The following is a 26,120-nucleotide window of genomic DNA, read 5'->3' as shown; positions in this document are numbered from 1 at the left end:
TCACTATGATATTAAGTCGGAGGGTGCACAGAAAAGCAGTAAAAACTGCTTTTCTGTGCACTTTCCCGGCGCTGGAAGAAATTAGCACCGACCTTTGGGTTGGAGCTAATTTCTGAAAGTAAAATATGCGGCTTTGGCTGCACATTTTACTTTCTGTATCCCGCGCGCATAGGGATATTTAGTAGATTTAGTAGATTTAGTAGATACGCGCGGCTCCGCGCGTATCTACTAAAATCCAGCGTACTTTTGTTTGCGCCTGAGTGCAAACAAAAGTAGGCCTATTCGCGCTCCTTTTAAAATCCGCCCCATACCTAATAGGGCCCTCAACATGCACTTGTATGTTGAGGGTGCTATTAGGTGCCGCGGGTTGGACGCGCGTTTTCCTCCCCTTACTGAATAAGGGGAAAGGGAAAACGCGCGTCCAATGGCAGGCTAACAGTGCGCTCCGTTGGAACGCACTGTACTGTATCGGCCTGTAAGCAATTAACATTTTTTGCAATTTAATCCTCATATCCTTATTTTCCCAGCCATTATATAGGTATGAATTTTGTAATGTTTTATCCAGAAACCTCACAATTACTTTTTAAAGCACATAGCATCAGATTTCTTTCCTCTTGTTTCTGCATGTTAAGTAGCGTATTTGGTCAAAGATAATGTTACAATTTCTTCAGTCTTGTTAAAGCAGCATATGAGGGTGGGGAAAGGGACAAGACTATAGTGACAGGGGTAGTATTTGAAGATTAGAGATTTCTAACAAATCAGTTTTATAGGTTTGAAATTCACAGTTGATTATGAGTGATACATAGAAAATCCAACTGTTTACTTTTTTAAAAGGAAGACTGTTGTTCTTTTTGGATTAGAACTTTTTGGATTATGATTGCTCTTGCAGTGGTTTTCCTAAACTGGAGGCAAGGCCAGACAAAATCAATTTTACACTTCTTTTCTTCTGTTGTATTTACAACTGTATGAAGGGCTGCAAAGTCAATATCTCTGCAATAAATTTGAAACATCTCCACGATTTTCTTCCTTCTTCTCTGAGCAGTTATTTTCTACAATTATTCCAGTCAAGCACAGACTGATGAAATTCTTTTTTAAAAAGCTGGTTCATATAGATAGCCAGGGCACAGGCATCTCAGGAACACTCTGCCTTTTTCATAAAACCCAAGCATAGGAAAAATAAAATAATGTGATTGACATGAAGCTCCCTCATTGGGTCATAATTCATGCCAGGGAGAGTCAACCTAGTCACAATAATAAATAAAAGAGAGAAGAAAAAGAAAGATGACAGAAGGAATATGTGGACTCTGACAGGGATATCTTTTTTTTAGATTCATGCAAATCCATGGACTCTGGATTACTGCACATGCATATCTTGGAAAGTGGGGAACCATCAAGATGGAGATTTCCCCTGCAGGAGCAAGGCCAGACTCTAGGGCAAGGCTGGACAGGATCTTCTGCCTGACCAGCCACCTCCCCCACAGGTTGAGCCATTGAGCTCTGGTGGCCAGCAGGACTTAGGATGTAACTGGAAACAAGTTGGGTCTAGAAGCAGGGACTGGAACCAGAGGCATGGGCTGGAACTGGAGGCACCAGCTAGTACTGAAGGCAGGAAAGAGCTGGAGTCAGGCAGGGACTGGAGACAGGGCTGGAATAGATGAAAAGCCTGGACTGGAGACATGGTTGGAACTGGAGATACAATCTGGAACCAGAGACAAGGGCTGAACAGGAGACAAGGGCTGAACAGGAGACAAGGCCAGAGACTGGAAACAAAGGGAAGGCCAGGGACTGGAGACAAGGGCAAGGCCCACTGGGAACTGGGGCCACAGGGAGAACTAGTCAGGATGAGACAAGGACTGGACAGGACTAAGCATGGACAGAACAGGATTAGACAAGGAATACAGATGGCCCGAAGGCCAAGGCAGGACAAGTAAGTACTAGAAGTCCCAGAGGCCAAGGGTAAAGCTCAGGAGGACAAGAAGGCAGAAAACCATAGGGCAGGGTGAGGAGGCCAGAAAAGCCACAAGCAAGACAGAAAGCCACAGAGGGCCACAGGACAAGGCAGAAAGCCTAGAAGGCCACAAAGGTCACAAGAAAGGCAGAAGGCCCCAGAGGGCCCCAGGGAAAAGCAGAAGACCAAGAAGACCACAGGGCAAGACTGAAGTTCAAGAAGGCCATGCAGTAGGAAAGCAAGGCAAGGTTGGTAAATGTAAAGAGCCATGGTGACTCAATGAAGAGCTATCGAGTACTGGGAAATGCAGGGCTAAATAGAGCTGAAACCGCTGTGTCATGGGAGCATCAAGGAGCTGGCTTGCACAGGAGAGAGGGCAACACTGTGAGGACCTCTCCTGGAAGGGAGGCTGCCTATCAGCCAGGATTGCGACAGTAAGCTTCTTTACTTCTGTAGAGGAGGTCTTGCTTTTAGATTGTTTAGGTCAGGGTTAGCCAATTCCAGTGCTCATGAGACACAAATCGATCTGGTTTTCAGGATATCCATAATGATTATGCATGAGAGAGATTTTCATGCACTGCTTCTATGGTATGCAAATTTGGATCATGCATATTCATTTTGGATATCCTAAAAGCCAGACCAATTTGTGGATCTTGAGGACTGGTGTTGGAACCATACTTTAGGTGGTCATTAAAACTAATTTATTGAGATTTCCTATGCCTGTTCTGATTTATTTTATGCCAGTAGAGATATTAATGTTTTAAATACTTGAAAGCTCCTCATGCTTAGGCAGTCTCACCATTATTAGTCTATAAAAATCAGGACTGTTGCTATATTGATCCTACTCAGAACCCCATTTAAGCATTACACTAACATACACATAATAGGAAAACCAAAGAATAGACGTAGCAAAGGAGAGTTTAAAATAAAACAGGGGCTTTGTATGCATCCCCAGGAAAATGAGTGATTGGATAAACAAGAACATCACCCAGGAAGAGAGCTTACTACTTCAAAGAGCAGCAAGGAACTGGCTGTGCTCAGCTCTTCTGACAAAAATTGTTGGCCTGTATCAAGGGGATTATCATAGTTTGCACAAGAAAACAACAAACATGGGTATATTTAAAGTCTTGCACTGAATGTGCAGCCTGCCACAACTCAGAAACAAATCATGGGTGTGAAACTCAGTGAATAGCCTGGAATATATGAAGTATATATATGATGTACATGCACTTACTAGGGAAAGACAGCAATATAAACACAATTTAATAGAAAGTATACATATAAGAGAAAATAGATAAGGGGAAAAAAGAAAGAAGATCTATTCTTAGCTCCTCTCCTAGCTGTGTCTATGAAGGTAGGGGCACATTGAGTTCCATACTCAGTCCTACTAAATCCTGGAGGGAATTGTCCAAAAGGAGGAAAATGAGGAGGACAGACCTTCAAGACCCAAGGTATAGTTTCTCTCTTTTTTTGTGAATGTAAGCTGACACTCTGTCTGTAATTTCCCAGTGCTAAGAAATAGGCTTGACACATAGACAAGTTCTCCAAACTGCATTTCTTTAAAGTGAGAAACAAATGACATGAGAATGTGAAGTGACATGGAGGAGAGAATGTGCATAACTGTCCATCTGCTAGATGACAGAAAATACATAGATCCAGTTTTTCCAGATTACAAAACACACTTAATACTCAGTATGGGGGAGTGCTCAGGGCGTGTGGAGCACTCTCGCCATCTTGTTGCTGTAATACAAAACCCAATTATATAAATTGTTTAAAACAATTAGAGAAATTGAGGTAGATATACAACTAACACTTATAGCAGCATCCTTCATTTCCAAAGTTTTCCTCCTGGATAGAAAATATAAATTACTTCATAAGAAACACCAAACACAGGAATCCTGGACATCAACAGCTGCTCCCTGGATACTCAGATATCCCCTCCACTTCACAGGTTATGGGCTACAATCACACAAACCCATGCCCAGAACCACACAGACGAGACTATGGACTGTAACATAACTGCAGAGGGTGCTTTTTCCCAGGCAGCATGTACTTCTATATTCCAGACATTGAACAATAGAGCAATACCAAAAATACAAAATCACAGGAAAATAGGTATAGGCCATGATGACCTTGATCATGGACAGACCTTGTTCATGGATAGACCTTGTTCAGTTGACAGACCACAGAATTTAATGAAAAAAAAGTAAGAGGAGGAGATAGTTACATGGACCTCTGAAGACAAAAAGAAGATTAATATACTGCTATTTTTATGTTACAAACCCTATATTTAAATCAAAAGGATTTACAAAGACCGCATGCCCAAAACTGTAAGAAAGAGGAAGAATGGCAGGAGGAGGCTCTCATTGGCACAAGTATTAAGAAGAACATTAGCAATAAATTTGAGAGACTGAGATCATTTGCAACATGCCCTGGTTTATGAGTGAGATTAATTCCTTCTCAGGGGTTTCTTAGAGCAAAAAACATGGCTTTCCTTCATTGCTTGTTATTGGCATCCACAAAGCCTGTGAAAAGCAAACTTGGATCAAACAAGAACTATCCAAGCCCAGGATTCCAATGGATCTTGCTTTGGGACCACTGCAAAGAAAAATAGATATTAGGTGTGAATCATTTGGTATACTGGCCCAACCTAAAAAAGGAATAATTAATACATACATTGTGTTTCAAAACACCAAAGAAAATCATTTTTCCAAAAATTTTTTTAAAAGGTTTTTCTATTTTTCTTCTTTGTAGATTTTTGTTTTTCAAAATATAACCTCAGGAGCTCAAAATCCCTGATTCTAAATAGGAAATGACCAAACCTTGCCTTCATTTCAGCTCTTCAAAATCGTTTGAGAGTATAGTCATCATCTTGTTAGAGCAAACAAAATACAACTTTCTTGAAAGCTAGCTGAGAATAACTCAGGCCTTAAAAGAAAAAACAAGATATACAACAAATATGAAGAAGATAAAGTACATTCTCTTTGTGGTTTGTCTTCAAATGGGTATTGGATTCACCTGGAGCTGGGAAATACAGTTCAGTATGTAGTGGCTGTGATTGGGACTTCTCCACCACTTTGGTGGACTTTGGTCACAGCGTGCCTCTTCTTCTGGCCTCTAACGGACTCTTATTACATATGATCACTGTGAGTCCCACTTCCTGGTTCTCCTGTAGCAGCTTACTCTTCCCTGGTGGAAGAGCCAAATCAGAGGAGAAGAGACCCTTTAGGCTAGAAGAATCACCTCCTGACCTGCTCCTAGCTGCCTGGTGCTTCTCCTCTATCTGGTCTGGCAAACTCCAAAACCTTCAGTGGCATGGGGGAGGGAAGAGCCAATTTCCTGCCCTTTGTCAGCAGCAGCATTTTACTCCCTTCTCTGACTCATCCTGATCCTTTTTTTTCCAGGCTCCTGGGGCTGGGAAGAGGAGGCTTTTCCCAGTGCTGCAGAATGCCTCTCTTTTGCTTTCCAATGTTTCTGTCAATGGTGCCTCCATCTGACTCAGGCTTGATGAGCTCAGATTCCCCTTGCAATCTAGAATATTCTTCACCCCTCATAAGAACATAAGAAAATAAGACTTACAATACTGGATCAGACCAAATGTCCAACAAGCTGAATATCCTGTTTTCAACAGTGGCCAATCCAGCTCACAAGAACCTTCAAGGATCCCAAAGGGTAGATAGATTCCAAGCTGCTTATCCCAAGGATAAGCAGAGGATTTCTACAACTCGACCTTAATAATGGTTTATTGACTTTTCCTCCAGGAACATGTCTAAAGCTTTTTAAAATGCAGTTATATGACAAGTGAGGTAATCAAATTTGCAGATGATACAAAGTTATTCAGAGTAGTTAAATCACAAGCAGATTGTGATAAATTGCAGGAGGCCCTTATGAGACTGGAAAATTGGGCATCCAAATGGCAGATGAAATTTAATGTGGATAAGTGCAAGGTGATGCATATAGGGAAAAATAACCCATGCCATAGTTACACAATGTTAGGTTCCATAGTAGGTGCTACAACCCAAGAAAGAGATCTAGGTGTCATACTGGATAATAAATTGAAATCATCGGCTCAGTGTGCTGCGGCAGTCAAAAAAGCAAACAGAATGTTGGGAATTATTAGGAAGGGAATGGTTAATAAAACAGAAAAGGTCATAATGCCTCTGTATCACTCCATGTTGAGACCACACCTTGAATACTGTGTACAATTCTTGTCGCTGCATCTCAAAAAAGATATAGTTGCAATGGAGAAGGTACAGAGAAGGGCAACCAAAATGATAAGGGGAATGGAACAGCTCCCCTATGAGGAAAGACTAAAGAGGTTAGGGGGCTGTTCAGCTTGGAGAAGAGACGGCTGAGGGGGGATATGATAGAGGTGTTTAAAATCATGAGAGGTCTAGAATGCGTACATGTGAATCGGTTATGTACTCTTTTGGGTAATAGAAGGACTAAGGGGCACTCCAAGAAGTTAGCATGTAGCACATTTAAAACTAATCAGAGAAAATTCTTTTTCACTCCATGCACAATTAAACTCTGGAATTTGTTGCCAGGGGATGTGGTTAATGCAGTTAGTGTAGCTGAGTTTAAAAAAGGTTTGATAAGTTCTTGGAGGAGAAGTCCATTACCTGCTATGAATCAAGTTGACTTACAAAATAGCCACTGCTATTACTAGCATCAGTAGCATGGGATATACTTAGTTTTTGGGTACTTGCCAGGTACTTGTAGCCTGGGTTGGCCACTGTTGGAAACAGGATGCTGGGCTTGATGGACCCTTGGTCTGACCGAGTATGGCAATTTCTTATGTTCACATTCTCTGGCAATGAATTCCAGATCTTAATTATGCACTGAGTAAAAAAAAAATCTCCTAGTAACTTCATTGTGTGTCTCCTAGTCTTTTTAATTTTTGAAAGAATAAACAGCCGATTAATGTTTACTTGTTCCATGCCACTCATTATTTTATAGACCTCTATCATATCTCCTCTCAGTTGTCTCTTCTCCAAGCTGCAGAGACCTAACCTCTTTAGCCTTTCATCGTAGGGAATCATTCCATCCCCTTTATCCTTTTGGTTGCCCTTCTCTGTACTTTTCTAAATCTGCTGTATCTTTTTTAGATTGTGATGACCAGAAGTGTACACAATACTCAAGATGAGGTCGCACCATGGAGTGATACAGAGGCATTATGATGTTTTCTGTTTTATTCTATATTCCTTTCCTAATAATACCTAGCATTATATTTGTTTTCTTGCCTGCTGCTGCACACTGAGCAGAATATTTCAATACATTATCAATGATGATGTCTAGATCCCTTTTCTGAATGGTGACTCCTAATGTGGAACCTTGCATTGTATAGCTATAATTTGGGTTACTTTTCCCTATTTGCACATTAAATATAATTTGCCATGTGCATGCCCAGTCTTCCAGTTTTTCAAGGTCCTTTTGCAATTTTTCACAATCCTCTTGTGGTTTAACAACTTTGAATTATTTTGTGTCATTGGCAAATTTGATCATTTCACTCGTTGTTTCCAAGTCAACTGGCTCAACTTTATCCATGTTTATTTACACCTTCAAAAAAAATATAGCAGGTTGGTAAGGCAAGACGATGTTGGCTTTATGAATTTAAACTATGCCTAACTATATTTATTTATTTATTTAGAATTTTTATATACCGACATTCTCGATACAAATATCAAATTGGTTTCCATTCTAACAAAACAGTCGCGGTAGAGTTGTTACATTAAACAAGGTGTCTGAACACTAGAACACTAGAACATAAGATTAAATAGTGATAAATGAATCATTGAAGTGTTAATAGACGTAACAAAATAAATAAGATAAAAATAAAATAAATAAAATAGAATAAAATAAAGTAAAATGATATATGGGACAGTGAACAATGTTAATGAGCGTAACATGAACTAATGCATCTACTGGGATCTCTTTCGTAACATATGGACTGTCTTAATCAGGCGTAAGCGGGTCCTAAGAGAGCAATTTTGTTCTTTATGATAGTTTTCACCATTTTGCCTAGCACAGATATCAGATTTACTGGTCTGTAGTTTCCTGGATCACCTCTTGATCTTTTTTTTAAAAACTGTTACATTGGCAACCCTCCAGTCTTCAGACACCAGGGATGAAATTTCTCTTAATTCAATTTTCACCAGAGTGTGGATCATGCCAGTATTTGACAACTTTATGGATAAGAATATACAAACATAAACATTGGAGGCAGACATATATAGCTTTTTGTAGTTTGGTAGGTATCACTATCTAGAATGTTTGAAGTATATTAAGTTGATTATGTAAGCAGAGCACATAAGAAATGCCATGTTGAGTCAGACCAAAGATACATTGAGCCCAGTATCCTGTCCTTGACAGTTGCCAATCTGGGTCACAAGTACTTAACAGATCCCAAAGATCTTCTCCCAGAAATAAGCAGTGGCTTTCCCAAGTCTTACAGGCTAATAATATGTTAGGGATGTTTTTTCACGGAACCTGTCCAACTCCTTTTTAAATCCAGCTATGTTAAATGCCTTGGCCATGTCCTCTGGTAACACATTCCACAGCTTGATTTTGCACTGAGTAAAAGAAAAAGAAACTTTCTCTGATTACTTTTAAATCTGTTGTCTGCTAGTTTCATGGAGTGTCCCTTTGTCTTAGTACTATTTGAAAGATTAAATAACCATACCTGTTTCACCCCACCTATGATTTTAGAAACCTCTATCATGTCCCCTCTCACTTATTTATTTATTTATGTAGGGGGTTTTTTATACCGACATTCGTTGTTGGACATCATATGGGTTTACATGTAACAAGGATTCAGCAACAGAGCTTTACAGTGTAACCAATGAAACAGCTTTTACAGAGTAACTATATTAACAGTTTAACAGATTAACATAATCAACTAAGCAGACTATAATTGTTGCTTTTCTAAGCTGAAGAGGCCTAATTTCTTTAACCTCTCATCAAAGGGGAGCTGTTCCATCTCCTTCGTCATTTTTGTCATCCTTCTTCGCACCGTTTCAAGTTATGTTCTGTCCTTTTTGAGGTGGGGTGACTACAGCTGGTTGAATCATGGATCATCACAGAGGCATTATGCTAGTTTTATTTTCCACTCCTATCAGAATTATTCCTAACATTATATTTGTTTTTTTGACTGCCTTGAGAAAGAAACTGAGCTGAAGATTTCAACATATTATCCAGAATGACTCCTGAAGGTCTTCCTCTGAAATTTGACCATTCATTATCCTTAATTGATTTCTTATTACAGTTCCATGATAAAAATAATCTCACCAAAAAGGGACTTATAAATTTAAACTCAGGGGTCTGATTGATTGTTTTCTATCTACCCTTTATGAAAGTCTCTACATATTTCTTACTATCTGCTTTCATAATGTGCTGGTTTCCAAATACTTTCTGAATTTCGGACAATGTTTTTTATTTCATTTTTGTGGTTTTCTCTTTTATCTCTGATCTGTAATATTTCTTTATGTCCACTACCACTATTACTGACATAGAGGTCATAATTATTTATTATGCTCGATTCAGAATTTTTCAGGCCTAATGCGGATCATCTTCCAAAAGCACTAATTCCAATCTACTACTACGCACTGAGAAGCCGGGGCATACAGTGGTATTTCATGCGTGATCCCCAGGATTCTTCCCAAGAAGGAGATCTTTTTTTCTCATGAATATCACCCTTACCCTTTCCTCCGTTTTCACTCTCTATACCTAGAGATTATTAATATCTGAATAATAGGTCGACGTAATAAAATGCACTAGGCTTAATGCACTGCTTTACTTGGGGTTTAGTCCGGGCCCCCTGCACCTGGAAAGAATGCATCTGGGGACCCTCCCATTCAAGCAGCCCGAGTCTGGGACCCCCTGCACCCTCTAACAGGTTATGGAAATATTTTATACAATGGACAACCACAGTTTAGTATGCAAGCTCTTCAATTAATTCAGAACTCAGCAGCCAGAGTCTTAGGTCCTTGTAGCCTGAGGCCATGTAAAACCAATCCTGAAAATGTTATAATGGATGCTAATATATTTTCATTGTCATTTTAAGGTGCTTACTTTAGTTGTTTCAGTGAGAAAACAAGTTATCTGGCTAAAGTTAGCTGGATAAATGATCCCAGATATTCAGCAGGATAAATGTCCTGCTAAATTTAGAGACCTAAAGTTATCTGGCTACTTGTAAAAAACCTAACCGTCTACCAGGGTTATTCATCAAAATGCGTTATGGCGTTAACACATGCATTAACGCCATCACGCATGCGATAATAGCACTAGCGCATGGCATGAATGAAAATGTTGGGAAGGGGCAGGATTAGGGAGGAGTTATGAAAACGAGGGGCAATCTCACACATTTTTTTTTTTAATCAGTTTTTATTGGGTGATTCACACATAGTACAATAACAAGCGTTGTAGAACATCAAAAGCAGAAATCCAAAAAGTGCCAACAGTAACACAGCATGGAGTGAGTAACAGATACACCCTTCTTTTTCCGTTTTTCTCCCCGATCCCTCAGACTCCTACCCCCCTCCCTCCCCCCAGAGACCAAGAACGCTGGAAAGAACTCCATTAACCCTTCAAGTACTCATTGACAAGTGTTAAGGATCAAACTTCTAGCTCTAGGAGGTAAAGTTTGCAGATAAGGCTCCCAGATTTGCAGAAACAATTTCCCCCGTTTTGGCGATCCCCGGGCGTGAAGCTGTTCCATTTGCATAAGTTTATGAAAGTGAATACGCCAGGTCCAGAAAGTGGGCGGCTCCTCATCACACCAATGAAGAAGCAACACCTTTTTCCCCACCAGACCAGCCTTCTTAAGCAAACTCCGGAAACCTGAAGAGCGCACCAGGTGGGAAGTGACACAATGAAATAGCCAAAGATATGGAGAAAATGGCAGGCGCACCCCCACCAAGGACTCCAAATATTCCCCAATACATTGCCAATATCGTTTCAGTGGGGGACACTCCCAGAAAACATGAGAGAGAGTACCCCTCTGCGTCCCACAACGCACACACCCAGCAGCCTGAGCCAGACCAGCCTTGAAAGCAACATGGGGCGATACATATGCCCGATGCAGAAATTTTAAATGCATTTCCCTAAAATAAATGTTTCCTGTAACCGTAAAAATACTTCTCACACTAGACTTAAAAATAGGGAGCATTAAAACAAAAACGCCATCACGATTCCAGCGGTCCACGGAGACTTGATAGAAATCACTCGCCAGCCTACATTGGAACCGCTTATAGTAAATCGAGAGGGACAGCTCCGCAGACTGGTCAAGTTGAAAAAAATCCTTTAAAGATTTAAAGGCTGCTAAGTGCAAGGCCGGGGAACCCAAAGATTTAAAATAATGGGTGAGTTGTGCATAGCCAAAAATGTGTGAACCAGGAAGACCATAGAGCTCTTGCAGACGATCGAACAGCAGAAGACTGCCATCCTCCTCCATAGCATGACCCAGATATAATATACCCTTTTGAAACCACTGCCGAAAATACGCTGTCGTTTGCCCAGGTGTGAAATCTAAGTTGCCACGAATGGGCAGCAACAGCGTACAGTGGCGGGGAACCCCAAGGTGGCGGGTCAGACGGACCCACGTTTTTCTGAGTGGCGCAATGAGTGGATGAGTAACCACTCCTGGGGGAATATCAGGACTCTGACTCATAAGAATGTAAGGTAAAGCCAGAGGCCTGGTCAAAGCTGCTTCGGCCACATAATTAACATAAGCAGATTTCCCAAGAAACCAACCCCGGAGTATATGGGAGTTGGCCGCCAGCCCATAATTATAAAGATTAGGAACACCCAAACCACCGCTACGCCAAGGATACCGTAACCATGACAATTGAATCCTGGCCTTCTTACCCCGCCAGAGGAAACGCCGAAGTAATTGATCCAGGCGTTTCAAATGGCTGGCAGAGAGCAACAGGGGGAAATTCTGGAATACATACAACCACTTGGGCAGAATCACCATTTTAAACAAGTTAACCCGCCCAGCCAGCGTGAGCGGCAAGTTGTGCCAGGTGTTCAATTTGTCCTGAGTTTGATGTAACAACCGATTTATATTAAGGTGATAAATTTGAGATAAATCATTCGCCAGAAAGATCCCCAAGTACTTAAGAGAGCCGGGCGCCCACTGCAAAGGAAAGGGCTCCCCCCAATGCTCCCTAAGTGAGTCTGGAAAAGCCAGGGCCTCCGACTTGTCCCAATTAATACGCATGCCAGACAAGTCAGCAAAGGTGGTAAACACTTCCAAAAGCTTTCGTAGAGACCGATGCGGGGATGTCAAAAATAACAACACATCGTCAGCAAAGGCTGCATATTTGAAGATTTCTGACTGTCCCCCACCCTGGAATTGTATACCTCTAATTGCTGGTGTAGCCTGTATAGCCAACAGAAAGGGTTCCAAAACAAGAAGGAAAAGTAAGGGGGATAGCGGGCAACCCTGTCTCGTGCCTCTAGATACCACAAAGGAATCAGTCACGTCCCCATTAACTAAGATACGCGCTTCCGGAGTGGTATACAGGAGTTTAACCGCTTGGAAAAACGAACCGCCAAACCCCATTAGAGTTAACATATGAAACATATAGCCCCACTCCACCCTGTCAAAGGCCTTCTCGGCGTCCAGACTCACCACTAAATAGGGATCCCCCACCCTCTGACAGAGTGCCATGGCAGTCGCAATTTGACGAATATTGCGTAAGGCGTACCGCCCTCTGATGAAACCCACTTGCCCCGCTTGTATCAAAGAGGGCAGCACATTCCCCAAACGCTCTGCTAGAATCTTCGCCAAAATCTTATGATCCATATTCAATAAGGAGATGGGCCGATAAGACTGAGGCAGGAGCGGGTCCTTGCCCGGCTTAGGTATTAATGTAATATAGGCCTGGTTGCCCCCCGAGGGGAAGGTCCCCTGACTAATCAAGGAATGGAACACACTGGGAAGCAATGTAGTGAACGGGTCAACCAAACATTTATAAAATTCAGAGCCATAGCCATCAGGTCCTGGGGTTTTCAACGTACTCGCTTTCATAATGACCCGACGAACTTCGTCCTCCTGAATAGGCTCATTCAGATACCTGGCATACTCCAGGGTCAACGCCGGAAGCTGAATACGATCCCCAAAGGCCTCCCACTTAGACTCATCCCAACCCTCTGAGCTGTAGAGCTGAGAAAAGTAATCTATAAACACTCGGCGGATCTCCCCAACACCATGAACTACTTGTTGTTGGGGGTTCTTAAGCGCGGGGACATGCCGACTCCCTCTAGCGGACTTAATGAGAGAAGCCATCAGTTTACCAGACTTCTGCCCATATTGGAATAACTGGTAACGATAAAACAATATGCTTTTTTTTGTACGTTGATGTATAAGGGAATTGATGGTCGTTTGTAACGTTAGGTAATTTTCCCTATTTACCAGGGAATGGCAACGCGCAAGCTCCCGGCGCGCCTTGTGAAATTGAGCACTAAGCCGAAGGAGTTGCTGGTCTTGAGATTTCCGTCTATGCGCCACATAAGAGATGATATCTCCTCTAAGCACGACTTTGGCTGTATTCCAAAAAAGTACGGGGTCAACCCTATGTTGTGCATTAGAGTGGTCAAACAACGCCCAGCGCTCCTTTAGATAGGTTTGAAAAGCAACATCCTCGGCTAGATAATAGGGAAATCTCCAGAGAGAAGTGGTGTGAGAGGTGGACGGATCCTTTATATCAAGCCAAATTGGGGCATGATCGGAAACAAGGATATCCTCGATCCCAGCCCCCTCCACCCTGTGAAATTGATTAGTACTCAACAACATATAGTCGAGGCGGGAGTGGGTGGCGTGGGCTCTGGAAACATGAGTAAATTCTTTGTCGACTGGGTGTAGTGTACGCCACACATCAGTGAGATGCAATGAGTGTTCCATAAGGGCCAGCCCCTTACTAGGGGTTCTCAGCGTCTTAGCAGGGGTGGCCAAATCCAACAAAGGGTCCTTGACAGCATTAAAATCGCCACCCACGAGAAGCATATCATCAATATGCGGTAAGAGGAGTGCACAAATCTCATGAAAAAAGGAGGCTCGATAAACATTGGGGGCGTATAAATTACACAGAATCACCGGCATATGATGTAATTCCCCTAAGAGCACCAGATAGCGACCCTTAGGGTCTGTAATGGCCTTATTAACCTGGAGAGGGAAGGACTTCCGAATCAAAATGGCTACCCCGGCCGAGTGAGAAGTGGCAGTGGCGTAATACACCGAGCCCACCCACCTTTGCTTCAACTTCTCATGCTCAGCAGCCGACAGATGGGTCTCCTGCAAGAAGGCCACATCAGTTTTCATTTTTTGCAATAGCTGCAGAATTTTGGTCCTTTTAATGGGAGAGTTTATACCTCCTACATTCCAAGATACATAACGAAAACCCTTCATGGTCCAATGTAATCAATATGAAAATAATGAAAAAGACATAATAGAGTCACATGGAAGAGGGGACACGCCTCCCAGCTGAGCGGCCCCCTCATACCTGGCCAAGAGAGTAATGGAAGTGTAAGGTAGGTTCCCCCGTGGAACCCAATCATGGTCTCTACCCCTAACCCCCCATTCACCCCTCCCCACCCCACCCCTCCAACCCCCACCCCGCACACATCCCTTACCCAAGACCCCCAGACCCACCATCCGAGGACAGTAGGAGAAGATCACACCAACCCTAGGCTCCGCCCCCACCCCTCCCCCCCACCCCCAGCCAGCCATTCACAAACACAAAGAACCAGAAATCGATAAACAGGCAGAGAACCAGAACAATCAACAGGGTAAATAGACATGCCAGTCACAAAATTTGTGGGCACATTCTGCCCCCAGTGAGTTGCCGTCCCTTTCGTGGAATTAAGGACCCAAGATAGCGGCCAACAGGAGGGCTGCCCTCAATCCGCCAAGGCACAATCGGGTCCCACACAGTCCACTGGGCACCGGAACTAGCCGAGTGGAAATGATGATAGGCTTGGGGCTTTACACACGCTCCACACCAGGAATCCAGGGCCACTCCAACACACAAAATACCCCACACAAATGCAGGGTTCCCCCAAAAGTCACGGAAGTTCTCCAGAGAGCAGAGAGGCGCCTGGGGTGCTCGAGTTGTTGTAATGCGCACCACTTATGCAGCCCCCCCTCAGGTGACCGACGCTGCTGGTTGGGGCAGAGCTTGAATAAATTGCTGAATTGCTGCCACCTCAGTAAACCAGCGCACCCCCTGGTCGGTTTGGATCCGCAATCTCGCCGGGTAAATCAGGATTGCACGCATGCCCCGTTGAAATAGCTGGGAACAATATGGCGCCATTGCCCTGCGCTGCTGCGACACCGCTTGAGAGAAATCCTGAAAGATCAGGACTGGTTGATTCTCATAGCTGGGTTTCGTGCCTTGCTGAAAAGCCTTAATAATAGCAGCCTTGTGGGAATAATTCAGAATCTTGGCAATTACCACGCGGGGGCGAGCCTGGCCGTCCCGCTTGGGGCCCAGGCGATGAGCTCGTTCCACCCGCAGGGGCCCCGAAAGCCCCGACAGCTTCAATGCCGTGGGCAGCCAGCCCTCGAGGAAGGTGGGCAGTTGGTAATCTGGCAGGGATTCTGGCAGCCCCACCAGGCGAATATTAGCGCGCCTGGAGCGATTCTCAAGATCTTCAAGACGGAGGGCCTGCTTACCCAACTCAGCCTTTAAGGCTGTAATCTCTGCAGTGGCCGCGTGGAGGCCATCTTGGTTCCCAGAGACTCGCGACTCCAGCTCTTCAAAGCGGCGATCAAACGCGGCCATCCCCGAACCGATCTCCTTCAGCTGCTCAGAAATCTTATTAAATTCGGGGGTAAGGGCCGCAAGTACCGCCGCAGTCAGCTCCGCCGTCGCAGCAGTCGCTGGAGCGCTCTGTTCCGGCACCCCCCCCTGCATTTCCGGGCCGCCGTCCGCCATGCGCGCCTTCTCGCGATCCTTTTCTTTTTCTTTTTTCCCCCCACGCGTCGCCATCGGGAGGCGTCAGCAGCGCAACACTACCGGCAGTACGAGGCAAGTCCGGCTCAATTTTTGCAGCGGCGGATGGCGGGGGATAGGGTCGAAGGCAAGGGCCGAGCGCAGCGACGGGGGATCACATCCTCTCCCGTCAACAGGTCACGTGATCTCTCTCTCTCACACATTTTTAATGCTGGAAATAACTACACCTTTTTTCCTGTGTGATGTGACCAAAATGGCCGTAACACAATTTGCAAGAAATTTTTTGAATTACATTTTGGCCATTTCTGGGTTGGAGAGAAGGAGCGAGAGAGAGAGAGAGAGAAAGAGCACCTCTGGGGAGGCCTTCACAGTATGCACTTATTTATATGCCTATAGGAAGGGCAGCTAATAGCTCGAGGTGAGGTGTTGGTGGTGGTTTCGGGTTTAGGGGCCAGCTTTTATCAAAATGCTGTAATATTGCAGGCCTAATGCCTGTGATAAGGAAAAGGGGTGTGTTTTAGGGTTACTATGCCATGGGGTAACCTTTTTGTGTCCTGCAATACTTCCTTTCTTGTGGAGAGAGAGAGAGACTGAGACTATCTATAAGGCCTGCATAGTAGTCAAGTATTTATATCTCTATAGGAGGGGCAGCTAATAGCTTGAGGTGAGGTGTTGGTGGTGGTTTAGGGGCCAGTTTTTCATGCATAGTGAGATGTACGAACAGCACAGTACACCTCGGTGAAGATTTGACATCATTTGGAGTGAGGCAAGTCGATGAAATTTTGTACTATGTTATCTCACCCTAGCTTGAAGGTGTCCTGTTATAGAGTCCATCAAGCTAGGGCGAGAGAACATAGTAGAAATCAAATGTTCACCGAGGTGTACTGTGCTCTTCATACTTCTCACTCTGCATGAAAATATGGCCCCTATTCCCTAAACCACTACAAACACCTCACCTTAAACTCTTAGCTGCCCCTCCTATAGAAATATAAATACTTGACTACTCTCTCCACAAGATAGGAAGTATTGCAGCGCACAAAAAGGTTACCCCCATTGCATAGTAACCCTAAAATTACCCTAAACACACCCCTTTTCCTTATCACAGGCATTAGGCCTGCGATATTACAGCATTTTGTTGTATTTTTTTAATATAACTAGTTAGGTTTTTTAGTTACCTGACCTTATGTGGCTGGATAACTAGCTACCTAACTGGATATCTTCAAAAAATATCTGGTTAGTAGCGCTGTCAAAACAAAACCAAAAATGTGAAGCAAAGGGGCTGTGACCTGATTCTCTCCAACCCCCCCAATTTTATATATGACCCTATTAGGCCATGCTCCCCCACCTCCCAAACTCCTCTTAAATTAAAGGAAACTTGCATTCAGAGGTCGGGTCCCCCCCACCTCCTTCCCCGTTTTGAATTGTGGTTTAATCCTGCTGCCTCGCTGGACTCTCCCACCTACCCGAAGTCCCAGTTTCCAGGGCTGCACCACCACTCTACCCATCCCCCTTGTCTTACTTCCCTGATACCAAAAACAAACAAAAAAAAAACCCTGCCAGGAACAAGGTCTAAACTCCCTGGCTGCCAGCCCACTCCAGAAGCATAAAGTACCTACATTTTACGCTTCCAGTGTTGGGTCCACAGGAGGGTACGGGGGGTGCAGCCCTGGAAATTGGAACTTCGGGTGGGTGGAGGGTCCAGGGAGGCAGCAGGATTAAACTATAAAACTATAAAATGGGAAAGACTAAAGAGGTTAGGATTTTTCAGCTTGGAGAAGAGACGACTGAGGGGGGATATGATAGAGGTGTTTAAAATCATGAGAGGTCTAGAACGGGTAGATGTGAATCGGTTATTTACTCTTTCGGATAGTAGAAAGACTAGGGGGCACTCCATGAAGTTAGCATGGGGCACTTTTAAAACTAATCGGAGAATGTTCTTTTTTACTCAACGCACAATTAAACTCTGGAATTTGTTGCCAGAGGATGTGGTCAGTGCAGTTAGTATAGCTGTGTTTAAAAAAGGATTGGATAAGTTCTTGGAGGAGAAGTCCATTACCTGCTATTAAGTTCACCTAGAGAATAGCCACTGACATTAGCAATGGTAACATGGAATAGACTTGCTTTTGGGGTACTTGCCAGGTTCTTGTGGCCTGGATTGGCCACTGTTGGAAACAGGATGCTGGGCTTAATGGACCCTTGGTCTGACCCAGTATGGCATTTTCTGAGGGGATCGAGATGATCTCCAAACACAAGTTTTCTTGAATTAAGGAGGGTTTTGAGGAAGCAGGGGTAGGAGTGCATGGCCCCAAAGGACCATATATTAAATTTTTAGGGCTTGGGGGAGAGAATCAGACTGCAGGCCACTTTACTTTTGTCATTTTGTTTTTGTTTGCACAAACAGCTGGTTTAACATTAGAGCTGCTCTACAGTTAAAAATTGGCTAAGTTAGCTGGATAACCTAATTCCGCCCCAAAATGCTCCAAGAAAGCTTCTTTATTTATCTGGCTAGAATTGTAGCGGAATAATGAATTATCCGTCAAGATTTTAACTGGGTATGTGGCTCAGTATTCCATAGCTTGCCATCTAAATGGCATCCATCTAAATGGCTTTGAATATTGACCTCTAAGGTTTTATGATGTCAGGGACCCATTTATATTTCTGAGTGCCTAACAGAATATAAGCCATTTTGAAAACTGTGATCTTCTCAATACTTCTTGCTTTATTCTCCTCTGTTACAGGAGATAAATTTGAAGAAACCAGATTATACAGACCTTTTCCTGTTTGGCTTCCACATCCTGGAACTGGATGCCAAAGGATTTATGTTCGATTCAGGACTTTTCCATTTTTAAGAAACATTTAAAAATATGGCTATTTCAATTCAATTAGCATTGACTTATGTTGAGGAGGGGGGTTTGCAAAACTATATATGTGTATTTGAATGCAATGTTTTGTAGCAGGGGTGGCCAATGCTGGTCCTCAAGAGCCAGAAACAGGCCTTGTTTTCAGGATATCCACCATGAATCTGCATGAGATAGATTTGCTATCATTGTCTTCATTGTGTGCAAATCTATCTCATGCATATTCTTTGTGGATATGAGGACTGGCGTTAGCCACCCCTGTTTTGGAGGCTTATTTCATATTCTAACTAATCGGAGAAAGTTCTTTTTTACTCAACGCACAATTAAACTCTGGAATTTGTTGCCAGAGGATGTGGTTAGTGCAGTTAGTATAGCTGTGTTTAAAAAAGGATTGGATAAGTTCTTGGAGGAGAAGTCCATTACCTGCTATTTTCACCTAGAGAATAGCCACTGCTATTACTAGCAACAGTAACATGGAATAGACTTAGTTTTTGGGTACTTGCCAGGTTCTTATGGCCTGGATTGGCCACTGTTGGAAACAGGATGCTGGGCTTGATGGACCCTTGGTCTGACCCAGTATGGCATGTTCTCATGTTCTTATGTTCTATATTTATTGTATTCTTTATCTTTACTATTAGTTCAAAATCATTTATTTATTCATTTTAAAATATTTGTTACCCACCCTTCCTAAGTTCAGGGCAGGGAATTTATTACCATTCCAACAACAGTACAGATAAACAAGAACAATAACGACAGAACCAACAGGCTGCTCACCCCTTAAATATCATTTAACATGACAGTTGTACTCTCTTCAATTTCTTGGTTGTAAATTACTTTAATCAACTCGTGGAGGAATAAGGGAATGTTTCCATACTTGTAGGCAAAGGCAATGGTATTTCAAGTGGAATCCTTAAATGAACCTTAAAAATTCAGTGGTATTTGTATATTTTGAATTCTTAGGAATGGTGCAATTATGAAGGAAATCTCTTAATAATACACTGTGCCTAGTCAAGACATGTATAAGGAACGTTTTTCTCTCAAAGTGGTGATTTGGTTAAGTTTTGACAAAGGCTCATATTTCTGTTTAAATAGCCTTTTCATTGTTTTCAAAGGAACTTGTTGGGACAAACTGTACCATTCAAATAAAGTCATCCAAGGACAATATTCCTCTGAATATGCTGTCTTGAATTAAGCTACATTCTGACAAATTTCAGACGGAAAACCTCATTTGCAATGTTCCTTCTTAAGCTTTACAAACTTAGGCCCCCAAAATAATAAGATATGAATAAAGGTTATGTGTACATTTTCTTTACTCACTTGCTAAAAAAAGATCTAATTCTCAATGCAGTAAGCTAATGATATGCTATTACACCGGGAGTTTAAAAAAGTAAGCTAATTCAAAAGTGTATGCACAAAAATATACTAAGTTCACATAAATCATGTTTTCTTTACAAGAAAGCATGTGTTATAAGCACAAATCATGTTTTGTCCATATAAAACATGATTTATGAGCACAAAATATGCTCTATGCAACAAAACAAAATTTGGGCTCAAAGGGGGTCATTTTCAAACATGCTGGGAGCAGAGTCAGGGCGGAGTTGGGGTGGCGAGGGAGGAGTCGGGGCGGCAAGGAGGTGGACTCCGAGGTTTCTTCACTGGCGGCGATAAGGCAAGAGATGTTATCGTCGCCAGTAGCGCGCCCAATAGCACCACTTTTAACAGTGGTGCTATTGGGTGTGAAAGCCGGCAGCGAAAACACCATGGTGGTGCGAAGGCTGCCGGCTTTCGCAGGCCCGCCCCCCCCCGTTTTTGCTGGATTCACCATTCTGCGATAAAATGGTGAATCAAGGCCAAAGTATGTTATCTGCATATAGAACACAATTTATGTGCATAAATCATGGTTTATATGCAGAAAATATGGTTTGCTGAAAAGGAACTCTTATTGTAATGTGTTTAGCAACCTTCATAAATAGCATCAGTACATTTGTGGCTTATTTGGTGAAGCCTGTGATATTCTGGGCTGGTATAATCATAGGTTGCATGAACGCTTTTTTTGCACCAACAGGCGCTAAAGATATGGCACGACCACTGTGCAATTTTACAAATACTAGTGTGTGCACTTATCTGAACGCAGGAAAAAATGGCAAATAGTCCTGAAGTGTTGCCTCCGACACCTTGGTGTTTCGGAGTCTGTTACTCCTTCGTCAGGGACCTTCAGGAGGAAACAAGCCTTCTATGTTCTTCTGCGTGAAAAGACAAAATTATAAGAGTTTGTAGCATGCTAAACAGCTAAAGAGTACAATGGCTTGGTTTGGAAATATAAACTTACTCAGCGTTTTCTTGGTCAGTGTATATATGTAGGAACGGCGATTATCTGTACGCTGCAACAAGTGAAAATTTCTTAAAGAATGAGCATGATAACTTTCTAAAGTCTTTGAAATATCATTCCAAAATAGTCAGGACTTACGTGCACTGCAACGATGACACCTGCCAGCTTACCGTTCAAAGACTGACAGCTTGCGCGCCGAGGAGATGCTGACTTTAAAGGGAATCCGTCGAATCGTTCTTCTACAGGAAATGACGTGCTGGAACACAAATATGGTCATGTCCATAAAAGGACAATGACGTAGTATGGAGAGCCCTTTGAGGCAAACTCCAAAAAAGGAAAGTGACGTCATCGGAGCGGCCATCTTGAAAAATTTGACAATTGAAAAAGCGAAAGAACCTGATGTGGAGGAAACATTTGAACAGGAAAAGAATAATAAAATTTAAAAAACGAAGGGAACCTAATGTGGAGACAGAGGTTTAAATGATGATTTTTAAACTACAAAGTACAGAGCCGCATGGACTTAATGAGAAGGTGGAATGGTTCTCTCTAATTTAAACCTCTGTCTCCACATTAGGTCCCCCGATGACGTCACTTTCCTTTTTTGGAGTTTGCCTCAAAGGGCTCTCCATACGCCCCTTTACAAAAGCCCCGGGACTTACGCGCGTCCCGGGGCTTTACGCGCGCCGGCGGCCTATGCAAAAATCCGCCCCTATGATTATACCAGCCCAGAATATCACAGGCTTCACCAAATAAGCCACAAATGTACTGAGGCTATTTATGAAGGTTGCTAAACACATTACAATAAGAGTTCCTTTTCAGCTGAATATTTGTATTGTGATTTGATTCTGTTTTTCAGCTGTATCTACGGGTCTTTATTTTTTCACTATGAAAATATGGTTTGTGCATACATCGTGGATTATGTGTGTGAATCTGTGGGAACTCAGCACCGTAAACTCCAGGTTCAGCTCCACTGACTAACACTAGCCCAAAAACCTTATTCTACCGCTGGCCATGAGTTAAAGTTCCACGTTAAGAAAACATGAGAAACTCCCCAATGCAGAAAGGTGCATAGGTTGAATAGCTAATTCTTTATTCACATGGGGTTTGCATGGAGGTGCTAGTTGTGTGCACATGTGTGCACATTTTTTAACTCCTTGTTAAATCAGGAGTACAGTTGTATGTACGACCAAGTGCAAATTATTAAATCAGGGCCTTAATTCTGAAAATGACTTCTATGTCCCCGCCTTAGTTCTTCATCTCTGTGGGAGATGCAGCAAAAAGGACAACACTTGCATTTGCTGTGACTTTATTTATTTATTTATTTATTTAAGTTTTTTATATACCAACATTCAAGACAATAGTCCCATCATGCTGGTTCACATGAAACAGGAGTGCAAAATAAACTTAAACTTGAACAATAGTGCAGAAATAGCAGTTACATGTAACAAGGAAAATTGAACTTGGAATGAGAAGGAAAAAGGAAAAAGGAAAACCAGCTAATTACATATAATTACATTGTAAGAGGTAGCTAATGGTGATGTTGATGGTGATGTGATGATTGTTAGGAGTTAAATGATATTGGAGTTAGGAAAAGCCTGCCTGAACAGCCAGGTCTTGAGTCTTTTCTTGAAGGTTGAGAGGCTGGGTTCCATTCTAAGATCTGGGGGGATAGAGTTCCATAAGGTAGGACCGGCTGTGGAGAAGGCCCGATTTCTTAGCGTAATGTGTCTGGTAGTTTTGGCTGGGGGGACTTGAAGTGATCCTTTGTAAGCATCTCTTGTCGGTCTTGTTGAAGTGTGTAATCGGAGGGGGAAATGAAGGTCAATTGGGGCTAGTTGATGAATGTGTTTGTATATGGTGAGAATGGCCTTGTATATTATTCTGAAGTGGATGGGTAGCCAGTGGAGGCCCATTAGGATAGGGGTTATATGGTCTCTTCTCCTGGTATTAGTGAGTATACGGGCACAGGCATTTTGAACCATTTGCAGTGGTTTGGTGTGTAGAGAGGGGAGACCAAGCAAGATGGTGTTACAATAGTCCAGCTTTGCGAAGATGATTGATTGTAGGATTGTTCTAAAGTCATGAGTATGGAACAGAGGTCTTATTCTTTTCAGTACTTGGAGTTTATAAAAGCAGTCTTTGGTGGTTTTGTTGATGGTGGCTTTCAGGTTCAGGTGATTGTCAATTTGAACTCCTAGGTCTCTCACTTGTGTAGTTTTTGGTATGGCTGGATGAGTGGGGGTGCAGGAGCTGTTCTCTGGTGTGATGAGTAGTAATTCCGTTTTGGATGAATTTAGTACCAGGTTGAGGCTTGTGAGAAGCTGTTTGATATTTTGGAGGCATGTTTCCCAATGAGACAGTTGTAGCAAGTGTCCGCCAGGTGGCATTACCACTGACTTCTTACCTCATTTATCTTTTTTGGCACTGTTAGACAGCCCTGGCTTCTTTTTTTGTCCTGTGAAATGCTATAGTGGTTGACTTCAAAATCCCAAAATCCTACCAATGGCATGTTTCACTAAGGCTTCTTACTCCATTTTGTGTAAATGGAACAAAATGTATTTTAGTGAATAAGGCCCATAATTAGAAGTTACCTGCAAGCTGAAGTTATTAGCCAATGAGTGATAATGGCAGGTTATTGCCAACTTGGTGGCTTTTTTTTATAAGTTGTAAGGCTAAACAGTAGTGGTATACTCCAGTGATGGTAACAATGTGAATGGTATCTAACCAAAGTTTTGCAAACTTGTTTAGTTTGGGAAAACAATAAAATAGAATCTCGGTTTATTGTCCATGCGGAATATACATTTCATTATTGCAGCTATGATTTTTATTAATGTTCAAATTTACATTTCTTTTCTAGCTAGCAAAACGTGGATTAAACATTGTTATGATCAGCAGAACACTTGAAAAAATGCAGAAAGTAGCTTTTGAGATTGGTAAGTTTTCAATATGAAATCTGAAAAATTGTACTACTTGAGTCAAACTTCAGTTTCAGGGAGGTGGGTTATATTTTTATTTATTTATTTATTTTAATTTTTTCTATACCGGCATTCGTGATAATATCACATCAAGCCGGTTTACAATAAACAATGGGGTGATAACCGGAACAGAGAACGAAATAATATGTGCTATACATATTATAGATGCAGTTACAATAAACAAGGTGTCGTACAACTAGGAGCAAGAAGAAGAAAAGATAGTAACTTTAACATAGTGTATAAACCCGTAGAATGGTAGAATTTCCAAAAATGGAAGTGTGTGATTTACAATGAATATGTATATCATAATGCATATCATAGCATAGCAGTATTAAAAAATGATTGTTTCAAGATCTTCTGTCTCTGCAAAGTTTTTGGGAGAAAAAATAATATAGTTGTACATTCATAGAAAAAGAACCAAATCATATTTAAAATTAACATATACTACTGTAACACTTTTGGAAAGTGATTTCAAAATTATGTAGGTAATATGTAAGTTTATAAAATGACAATGTTTTTAAAGCCCCCTTTATTTGTACCCTGTTCTCTCCCAAATGGCAAACCCAGGTGACATGTGATCTTGCTGGCTAGGGGTTCTGATGGGAAGTATCCTATGAGGTTTACCCTCAGCCCCACTCTTTCAACTGTTGGGAGGACAACATGCCTGATCTCATAAGAAATAGAGTTTTATGATACTTTGATCTAAGACATAGGACTAAGTTTATAAAATAAAACAATCCTATCTCAGTTTCTTAATAAATTGATTTAGCAGTATGCACCTTATTTATCATTTTAATTTTTACCCTTTTGTTTTTAAAATTCAAGACTAATCAGAAATAAGAATCAACAAGCAAGTTGAAAATTATACTTTTTTATTGGACTAACTCCATACATCTGTGGCTAGCTTTGGAGAAGGGATGGACATTCATTTGAAATGAATGGGTAAAACATAATGAATGTGCCCATATGTGTTTCATTCATGACCCCCCAAAATGAATGGAGGAGTCCCACAAATGAAACAAATATTCTTAGTCCCATTCGTTTAGATTTCCCAATGATTTCAATGGTCCATTGAAGTCTATGGCTGTGTTCTCAACAGCGCTTAGTAAGAATCATAGACTGCACATGGAAACACATCATACTTGTGGAATTCCTTTCTTTCTGAAACCATTATCTTCTTTTATTATTTGTAAATTTGTTTACATAGTGATAGATATTCAAAGCTAGCAGTATAAGTAACTTATCTAGTTCAGTTACAATGTATGTTCAGTGGCATGGCAAACCCAGCTAAGTTTATATCTGCTCTATGGGGCATCTAAACTTAGACATTAACTTATCTGGGTAACTCAGAATGTCAGCTAACTCGATCCACCCAATACACACCCACATTTTGGAGCAGAGTTTCAAAGAGTAATCCTGAAAACCTGCTCCTGTGCACGCCAAGCCCATTTTGCATAGGCTCGGTGGTGCGCACAAGCCCCAGGATGTGAGTATGTCCTGGGGCTTTCAAAAAGGGGTGGGAAGGGGTGGGTTGCCAGTCCAGGGACGGGACCGAGGCCTCCGGCACAGCGGCTGTGCCTGGAGATAGTGCGCCGGCAGCCAGCCAGCGCGTGCAAGATACACCTGCCAAAGGCCAGAGGCATAAATAATTGAAATAAGGTGAGGGGGGGGGATTTAGGTAGGGCTGAGGGGTGGGTTAGATAAGGGAAGGGAGGGAAAGGTGGGGGGGGGGGGGGGGAAGCGGAAGAAAAGTTCCCTCCGAGGCCGCTTCAATTTCAGAGAGGCCTTGGAGGGAACGGGAAAAGCCATCGAGGCTCCCCTAGGGCTCGGCCTGTGCAAAGTGCACAAGTGTGCACCCCCTTGCGTGTGCCAACACTGCGAGTGCATATTATAAAATTGGGTGTACATTTGTGCGCACCGGGTAGCGTGCCCTTCTTTTAAAATCTACCCCTTTATGCATGTACTATTTAGCCGTATAAGGGACTTAGGCCAGGATTCATCAAACTATCACATGCGATAGGAAGAGGAAGCATGTTTTGTGGTAATAGCTTATTT

At 42.4% G+C, this 26,120-nt stretch overlaps 1 protein-coding gene across 2 annotated transcripts in view; it reads left to right on the top strand.

Moving 5' to 3' along the window:
- HSD17B3 (hydroxysteroid 17-beta dehydrogenase 3) overlaps positions 1 to 26,120 on the top strand; it is a 350,724-nt gene that overhangs the window by 210,928 nt on the left and 113,676 nt on the right. For both annotated transcript variants that reach the window (XM_029617712.1, XM_029617702.1), the window contains exon 3: positions 23,948 to 24,023. In XM_029617712.1, the coding sequence (XP_029473572.1) occupies positions 23,948 to 24,023 (76 nt within the window). The remainder of the gene's footprint in view (positions 1 to 23,947; positions 24,024 to 26,120) is intronic.

The sequence above is a fragment of the Rhinatrema bivittatum genome, chromosome 1, assembly GCF_901001135.1.
Source record: "Rhinatrema bivittatum chromosome 1, aRhiBiv1.1, whole genome shotgun sequence".
NCBI lineage: Eukaryota > Metazoa > Chordata > Amphibia > Gymnophiona > Rhinatrematidae > Rhinatrema > Rhinatrema bivittatum.
This window is presented reverse-complemented; position numbering and strand designations above follow the sequence as displayed.